The sequence below is a fragment of the Sinocyclocheilus rhinocerous genome, unplaced genomic scaffold (assembly GCF_001515625.1).
Source record: "Sinocyclocheilus rhinocerous isolate Xijiao unplaced genomic scaffold, SAMN03320098_v1.1 scaffold1254, whole genome shotgun sequence".
Lineage (NCBI taxonomy): Eukaryota > Metazoa > Chordata > Actinopteri > Cypriniformes > Cyprinidae > Sinocyclocheilus > Sinocyclocheilus rhinocerous.
In genome coordinates this window covers 654,430-664,162 of record NW_015643643.1, presented here as the reverse complement: position 1 = coordinate 664,162, position 9,733 = coordinate 654,430, and the positions used below count along the sequence as shown (strand labels likewise).

The 9,733-nt window shown below is 36.3% G+C and overlaps 1 protein-coding gene across 1 annotated transcript; it reads left to right on the top strand.

Annotated features, from left to right (window-relative positions):
• The first annotated feature begins 1,395 nt into the window (after positions 1-1,395).
• Positions 1,396-8,214, top strand: nsun3 (NOP2/Sun RNA methyltransferase 3). The gene is made up of 6 exons (XM_016575215.1): positions 1,396-1,570; positions 1,804-1,913; positions 2,157-2,515; positions 3,966-4,120; positions 6,835-6,956; positions 7,815-8,214. The coding sequence occupies exons 1-6, from the start codon at positions 1,451-1,453 to the stop codon at positions 8,080-8,082; spliced, it is 1,134 nt and encodes a 377-aa protein (XP_016430701.1). The 5' UTR covers positions 1,396-1,450; the 3' UTR covers positions 8,083-8,214.
• The last annotated feature ends 1,519 nt before the right edge of the window (positions 8,215-9,733 follow it).

Genomic DNA, 9,733 nt, shown 5'->3' with positions numbered 1-9,733 from the left:
GTCCATTTGCCCCTCAATGCGGTGAAGTCGTCCTGTATCCTTAGCAGAAAAACAGCCCCAAAGCATAATGTTTCCACCTCCGTGCTTGACTGTAGGGATGGTGTTCTTGGGGTCATAGTCACCATTTCTCTTCCTCCAAACACGGCGAGTCGAGTTAATGCCAAAGAGCTCAATTCTGGTCTCGTCTGACCACAGCACTTTCTCCCAAGCCTTCTCTGAATCATTTAGATGTTCTTTGGCAAACTTTAAACGAAATGTCATACCAAGATCAAAATGAACCGCAACAATAGTGTTCCCACAATGGAACATTCAGATCAGTATAAATTCAGATCTATTTATACCCAGCTGCTAACTCACAAATGTGTGTAGCTGTTGGTTAAAACACCAATGAAGACAGTTTTTGTGACTTCTCATACCTTATTAGGTAAACAAGACCTCACATTCCTAACATCCTCATTTATGATATTACATTTTTTGTTCAGTTTTGTTTTGATTTTGATGTTTGTTTTGGATTATTGTCCTGACGGAAGATCCAACCACGGCTCATTATAAGATTTCTAACAGAGGCAGTCAGGTTTAGATTTTTTATCTGTTGGTATTTGACAGAATCCATGATGCCATGCATCTGAACAAGATATCGAGGACCTCCAGCAGAAAAACAGGCCCACAACATTAAAGATCCAGCAGTATATTTAACTGTGGGCATGGGCTACTTTGCCATCTGGTGGGTTTGTCAAAATATTATATATATATATATATAAATATAGTAGAAAAAATATATATATATATATATATATATATAAACTAGCTAAGCAAGAGTTGTAACACTGGCAACAATCAATGACAAATTGTCGTAAAAGATGAATTCATTGTATGGTTTCAGTAGCACCTTAAATCCCACTCCACTGATCAGACTAAAATGAGCTGAATTATAAAATTAAATCTTTTGTTTTCTTTTTCCTATAGAACAGCTTTCAATCGAATATTAAACAATACAACACCAATGACACAAAAGTAGGCTAAATAAAGTTTTTCAACATCACAAATTTAAATTTCTAATAAAAATGTGCTAAACTGTACACACATGCCAGTTTTGGGATGACAGCAGAGATTTGAGGTAAACAAAAAGGCATAAAATAAAGTATAACCTATACAATTAAATCAATGAAATCGAAAGACAGAAATAAAAAAAAAGTTAGCCTAAATAGCCTAAAAACATTACGATGTTTACAAATATTAACAGTTGCTTATTTACTCCATACTTAGCTAACAGAAGCAGCACCATAACACAATAAATGAACTAAAAATGAATACGTATCGGTAAACGAAAACCGACTGTAAGCAGAGAAAAACGGAACCACTATCATAATCCACGTTTCTGGGGGAACTCAATAAGAAGGCGGACCGCGGAACAATAAATAAACTCAGAAATTCCGATTTACCAATATCGATGTTTTCGGCGAAATTATGCTGCATTAAGGGATTTTCCAGCAGTCGTCTTCTCTTTTTGAAGGTTTTTAAGCGTGTTCTACCCTCCTTGTCTCATGGTCAATGCACAGTCACTAATACAGTGAGCGGTTTATATTACTACTGAAAAGTATTAATTTTAAGTAGTAATTTTTTTTCTTTATATTAGGAACATTAATATTTTTTTACATTTTCAATGTATTTTAATTGAAATTTTGTTTAGTTGTACATAATATACTTTTAAGTGTTTTAAAAATATTTATTTTTTCATTTATCATATTAATATATTTTTTAATATTTGTAAATATTTGAATGTGTTTAAACGGTTCTCAACAGCTTGAAGCACAGTGTAAATCTAAACCTCAGAAGCAGGTTTGTAAGACTGTACTGAAGCATTTTGATGCACAGTACAGTGAAGAGCTCGGAGAGCAGTGGCGCAGTGCAAGGTGGTAAATATGATTATTATTATTTTTTTAAATAGCCATTCTGTAAAATAACTGTAAAAATAGTTTAAGTTGTTTTTAGCATGTTTTTAAATGTATGGTATTACATGTATGGCATTACCACAGTACTTTTTTTTTTGTAAATATTAGCTTTCTGGAAATAGTGTTTTATTTTATTTACAAAAGTGCATTATATTAAACAATATCGGAACTAGTCTGAACAACATAAATGTTTGATGTTTTCAGGGATGTGCTTCTGAATCCGCTCTCATGGCAGTACGGTGTACTGCTTAATCGCTTCTGTGACCTTACAAACCTCAAGCAGTGCCTCACAGAGCTTGGACACACAAACCTTCTTCCACAGACGCATCCTGAATCTCATTCCCAAACTGCACCCATCCCCCTGCAGTGTTTTATTCACCGAGATCCAGTGCGAATTCCTACCCAAAACCACCACCCTGGCTGGTTAAAACAGTACTACCTCCTAAACGCAGCCTCTCTTCTCCCAGTACTGAGTTTGAATGTGAAGGAAGGGGAGCATGTGCTTGATCTTTGTGCAGCTCCTGGGGGGAAAATTTTGGCAGTATTACAGACAGCCACTCCTGGTAAGTTCCAAACCTAGTCTAGAACAATCAACAAACTACTTAGGACTAGGGCATGACTCGTGTATGTGAAATGATCTGTGACTGAGACAAACCTAATGATGAACTACTGTATGTAAAACTGTTCAAAAGTTTGGGGTTGTTAAGAGTTTTTTATTTATTTGAAAGAAATGACTTGTGCACACCAAGGCTGCATTTATTTGATCAAAAATACAGAAAAACTGTAATATAGTTATCTTTTATTACAGGTTAAATTAACTGTTTACTATTTTAATATAACATTCTTAAAGGATGCCAACAGGAGTTTGAGGTAAAGAAAAGGACATAAAATAAAGTTGTAAAAAATTTATTCGAGATATGAACAAGGATTTGGGTAGAGGAACGAGTGTAGTCCATTGGAATAACTTATTGGATATTACTCATGAAATTAAGTGCCCAGATCACAGCATCATCCCAGTCTGTCAAAGTGAAAGATAATGATTATTAGGGCTGCCACTAACGACTATTTTTTATTTCATTTAATCTGTCGACTAATTTATCGATTAATCTAAACGATTAATTTCCCACAAAAATTCTACAATTTTACTATATTTATATTATATTTTATTAAACTAATAAATATTTTATTAAACTATATTTTATTAAACCAAATGAAATCAAATTCATTTGTGTTCTACTGAAGAAACAAAGTCACCTACATCTTGGATGCCCTGGGGGTAAGCAGATAAACATTACATTTTCATTTCTGGATGAACTATCCCTTTAAACTACGGAGCAAAATTAAGTCGAGGATTTTAAAAAATCGAATAGTCGAATAAAATCGACGAATTGCGACAGCCCTAATGATTATAATGCAACTTTAGCACTATTGTACTCTCTGACCCTTATAATTCAATGTGTTATTTGCTGGTTTACTAATGTCTTGTGAAATGAAAAACAATAATTACTTGTGGGGTTCAAGTTTATTATCAAGTAATTTTTATAGTAAGAGCAAGTTATACTGTTCTTTTAAACTTACAGAATCAGAACAACTATTTTCGACCTTAGTAATAATCAGAAATGTTTCTTGGACAGAAAATCAGCATATCAGAATGATTTCTGAAGGATCATGTGATACTAAAGACAAGTTATGGCTTATGAAAATTCAAATTTGCATCAAATTGTTAAATATTTTTTTATAATATTACAATAGAAAGCAGTTATTTAAAATGTTTCACAGTACCTTACTTAACTTACCTTCCTTTTCACAATACCTTACACAATACCAAAATCTTACTAAGTGTTCTCCATTTCTTTGACTTGGTGACTGTTCATTTCTAAAACTTACAGTACATTTCCTAGTACATGGAAATCAGTTTTTCATTAAATGACCCCTTTAAATGTAAATGACTTTTTGTTGTACCCTACAATTTGATTTTTCTTTTCTTTTTTTGTGATAAATTTGAACTCTTAGGGCTCCTGCACTGTAATGAAGTGGATCAGCACAGACATGATTGGCTACTAAAGACTCTCGAATCATATGTTCCTCCTACGCTACGACATCTCCTTTCAGTGACTCACCTGGACGGCCGGAGCATTGGGAGCATGTGGCCAGGGGCTTACGACAAGGTACCACACTTAACCTCTGCTCATCTGTCAGAGCCATCAATATTACAACTTTTAAGCCATCATTTGGCTATTTTAAGTGCTGATATTTACACAGAATGAATCATCAAATGACTTCTTCATAGGAGAGAACATTACCTAACATTTGTTTGAGTCCGTTAACTGCAGAAGCTTAATTCACTGAATTAACCTCCACGGAATGTCATCCATCCAAGTGTTTGGGGTGGGGGGGGAAAACTGCTTGTTTGTGAATGTCAAAGTGACACTCTTACATGACATCAATAGCGATGCTGCCTCCAAACTCCCTCATTTATCACTGCTGGCGTAACTGTTAGTGCAAGCCCTTACTTTCCATCTCAAAGCAACCAAAAACCTGCAAGGTGGAATAGAGGTTTTCTGCACACTCAGTCATTTGAAGGCAAAGCTGCATATGTTCGCATTTTTTTCCCACTCATCATGAGGTGACGAGACACTAGGCAGGTCACTTGCAGCCCTCCAGGCCAAACATGCCAATCAAGTGGTGAATATGGCGCTTTTAAGGTCCCCAGATACTGCTGACTGAGTATTATCCTCTTCTGGCGGTGAGAAAAGAGTTGGGCCACTGAGCAGAAAGGTAAACGAATACACAATGCGATAGGAGGTGTCGTGATGGTTTCAAATGAAAGCAGCTCAGGGTGAATGCGTTGGTAGGTTAACTTTTCCTCTTGTTTTTTTTTTTGAAGCTAGGCTTATTGGAAAAACATCCCTGTGGCGAGATTTCTGTAAAGAATAGATATCATGTTGCTTCTTGCATGTTACTCAACACTTACAAAGAGAAATGTCCAGCATGTTTAGTTTTATCTGAAACGTGTAAACAGGAATCTGGCAACGTTTTATGTTGGTTGTTGTACGTAGCACTATAGTTCAAAAATGAAATGTCTGGTCAGTGGCACTAAAAGGCTAATGCTCTACGACCTTTGAAAATAATGTACCACCTCAAGCAAACATGAGATAAAAATGCCATTTATCTTGCTTCTACATGTCTTGGAGCTCTTTTATTATTATAATTATTTTTTGGTGTTTTGCCTTTTATTATGTATGATACGACAGACAGAACAGACAGGAAGCGAAGTGGGAGAGAGAGAGAGGGGGGCAGGATCGGGAAAGGTCCTCGAGCTGGAATTCGAACTCGGGACGCCTGTATCGTAACGGCGTTATATGTCGGCGCACTTGCCCACTAGGCTATCTGCGCCAACATCTTTCAGCTCTTTTGTCATGCCTCGTGTTTCATTGGATTTTCATGAGCGCTCTGAATCGCAATTGCAGTGTTTACCAGGTGAGCTACTGAGCAAGTTTACTATGTCAGAAAAGCTAATCATATGAATCTAGTTATGTGATGCAGACTTAAAAATGTATTCGTTTATAAGCCTTGCACTATGGTAAAAGTGTTTTGAGGTCAAAACATGGTACTGTGTATAGTATATAGTATTTATTAAGTCTTTGTTAGTCAATATTCTGCCCCTGCAATCATAATTTGTGTGAAAAGGAATCAAATTGGTTGGTGTTTTACTGCCACTAATGCTCATTTCAACCAAAAACTGCAGTGAATTAAATGTATAGGTACTTTTTTTTTTGGTACATCATTTTGCATAAAAGTAAGTAGAGGCACTTTTTTTTATTTTTATTACAATGAGTCTGTTGTTTTTTGTATAATTCATTGAATATAGCACAACCACACATGGCTGTGATACACCCATCCCACCAGAAGGTGACAGTGTTGTTGTTTTACTCTCACTGACCTCCATTCACATTGGACAGATGCTTAAGATCCCCGGGACCCTCGATGGAGGGGACACAGATGTCAAACCTCTGTCCCGAAATGTCAAATGAATATGTCTCAGATGCCCATAATCGAATCACTTTATCAGCACTGGCACTTAGATGAGGGTAACAGGTTTGGCTCTTCCTCTAAACGTGCCGCCGTTCCTAGATCACATTGTCAGGCCCACGGGGGTCTTTCTACACCATCATGTCCTTTAATGACGTCGGTCTCCAGAGTGCCCCCCGGCGTTCTTTTAGCCAGACAGGCAGCAGAGCTAAGAGAGGGAATTAAGAGGCTCTAATACAAAGCTGGCAGGGAGAAAAACAGTGGGGCTCAATTGTCAGCTTGACAAGGCAGTCTCAGCCAGTTCTAATGAGGAGAGAGTAGTCTCAAAGGAAGCCGAGAAAGACGAGCTTAGCTAGAGCATAGAACGATGGGTTTGGTGGGTAAGGGACTGCAGGATTTCCTGAGAGAGATCCATACCAGAACGAATGGCTGGTATTTTTTTTTATTCAGTCCTGTCTGTTGCTCATCCAAATCTTACTGCTTGCGTTGGTTGTTTGTTTAACCACTGTAGAAGATTCTAGCTCGGGTGCGTTTTGTGATTATTAGCCCCAGGTGTGTGTAGTGTTTCCACTGTCACTCTCTCTCTCTACTTCAGCCGCTCTCTCATTTGTTCAGCCGGTTTCACAGAGGACGGTGTGAGTGTGTTGGTTCTTCTAAAGAGCTAATGAGGCCCATACCGGCAGGTCCCTGCTGTCCTTCTGCTTTCCTCTTTGTGTAATTTTCACCGTCCCCCAGGTGAACACGAAATATTCCCCTTCTGTCTGCTACACTGTTTTTCCTCCCTGCAGAGTTAGAACCTGTTCTCTGATGTGCGTTTGTCTGTGTGCGTTGCTCCGTCCCTCTGTGTCAGGTGCTTGTAGATGCCCCGTGCTCTAATGACCGGAGTTGGCTTTATACCCCTGATACCCACCAAGGGGAAATGTGGCTGAAGGAGAGAACTCAGCTACCACTCTTACAGAAGGAGCTGCTCTGGTAAATATATATGACGGGAACTCCCACACACGCGTATACAAACTTGTGGGCAAGCAGACAGCGCAAAACAATGCATTCTTGATTTGAGTTCTACAAATTCCTGGCAGCATGCAAAGATTTAAATCATACAACAGTGAAGGCTTAATTTTAATATAATTTAGTTGTTCATTATAAACTAAATTTATTGACCAAAAACAACATTTAGCTGTGTCAAAAATGCAATGCACCGTCCTGTTGTTGCATGCTTTTTAATTTTTTTAATTTTATTTCATTTTGTAAATAATTCATTAATTCATGTTAATATTGTTAATTTAATATGTGAAATTATTAAATAAAATTATATATTTTTCTCTTTAGATGTTTTTGTTTATTGCTAGAAAAGGGCAAAATCGTAGAAGCACTGCAAAAATTATGAACTCATAAAATGAATGGAATAAAATGACTTAACTAATAATTAGTCTAAAACTCCTGGGGTTGACATAAAAGTTAAGCACCTGCTTTTATTAATATTTTGAATCAACTTTTATTGTATATTTCCATTTTAATTTTAGGTTTATTAGTTTTATGTGTTTATGTCATTTATAGTTTTATTCATATTTAGCTTTAATTTATTTTAGTAGTTTCAACTTTTTTTCAGTTTGTTTCCAAAGCAACATTTCTAACATTCAGGTTTTTTTTTATTTAAGTTTTTCATGTAATATTTATATTTTATGTCAGCTATATCACAAATATGATTTTTAATAGCTTTACTTAACAATTACACCTCTCCTTTTTCTAATGTGGTTTTAGAAAGTGCCAATTTGATGATGTCTATTTAATGTTAATAATGGCTGGTTGTGTTTTATTGTTGTTTGTCAGTTCGGCCCTAGCAGCAGTGCGTCCTGGAGGAGTGGTTGTCTACTCCACATGCACCATGTCACAAGCTGAGAACCAATCAGTTGTGGAGGCGGTGCTTGCATCTTATCAAGGAGTGGAGCTTTTGGAACTGGAGCAACACTTAATTGACTCTCTGTCTGATCATTTCTGCTTTGCTCACTTTCATCCTTCAGTGGGACAGTTAGTGATCCCACAAAAGGGTAAAACTTGGGGACCTATGTATGTTTCTCGATTACGAAGAATATATTAAAAATGTAAAAACATTGTGCCGTGGTGCAGTATTAGTACTTTAAACACATCAGAGCTGGGGAGCTCAGATGATTGATTCAGGTTTGAGTCATAACTGTCTATCCTGGCCTTCTTCATTAAACTTTCCAATCCAAAAGCAATAAATAAATAAATGAATTTAAAAAAGTAATTTCAACTTTTTACCTTACAATTCTGACATCTTTTTTTTGAAGTTTGCAGTTTTGTTTGGAGTTTATATTTTGTAGTTAATTTTTTCTTGTAGTTCTGAGAAAAAAGGCAGAATTGTGACAATTTCAGAATTGTGAGATTTAAACTCAATTATGAGAAAAAAGTCTGGATTACGAAATATAAAGTTTAAGTAAAATATAAAGAATTGTGAGATAAATAGACGCAATTACCTTTTTATTTTTTATTTCATGGTAGAAACAAAAAGAGAGAACTGTGAGATGTAAACTCAGAATTCAGAAGAAAAAAGTCAGAATTATAAAGAGCTATAAACTCATAATTGCAAGATGAAAATTTGGAACATCAAGAAAGTCAGTGAGTTTATATCCGATCATTCTGACTTTTTTTTTTAAACTTTTGGTGAAAAACTCACCATTCATTCATTCATTCCATAGGAGAAATTATATTCCATGGAGAAAAAAAGCAGCAATAATGTGAAATATTTTTACATTAAAAAAAAACTGTTTTCTATTTTCTATTGTTTCAAAATGTGATTTATTCCTGTGATGGCAAATCTGAATTTTCAGCAGCCTTTAATTAGTCTTCAGTGCCACATGATCCTTCAGAAATGATTGTAATATGCTGATTTGCTGATCAAGAAACTGTGAACTTTGAGTTTCCATGCCTCGACAAAGGCAAAAACAGCCCAGGTTAGGCAGGAATGCTAATCTCTGGCAACTCTCCAGCTGAAGCACCACTTAATATGATCTCTCGGAAGTGAAAGCTGTTTTGAAATCTCGGAACTCAACACTTGAACAAGGTTTGAGTAATGAATGTGGGCTCAGGTCTTTTCTCTTTTGCATAAGTGTTTTTAAACGTCTCAGCTGAACTGCTTGAGGAGTTTTGCTGTTGTCAGCCTTTGAGGTCAATGACAAATTGTGTCTAATAAAACTTAAAAGAGTTTTCCTGAATCATGGAAGAGCACACTTTGAGTGTTTACCATTAATATGATATATGAAAATGAGATCGCACACATCTTTTAGACCAGGTGTAGGCTATACGCTTAAGGAACAGTGTGTACTGTAGCAGCACCATCATAGCTTTATTTCTATTTAAAATTTTAGCAGAGTACACTGGTTGTGCATTAACATCATCTCAAGAGTCATTCATGTTAATAGAGAAGCTTGTTGCTATAGAATTAAAACTGCTTATTACACGGCTCTGTGGAATACTTGATTCTGATTGGTCAGTCGCGACATTCCGAGGTATGTTATCCCTCGATAACAACCGGTAAAAGCTAATAACACAGGCTCATCCGGGTAACAGCAGTCGGCACTGTACTCTTGCTTGAACTATTTTTTTTCTTGGTGGAAGCTTTGCGTTTGTTTAGCTAATAAAATATTAAAACTCGATTCAAAATGGTGTACAATTATTTAATTATGGCACTCTCTCGTTCCATACAAACGCAGCTGCTGCCATTTTGCTAC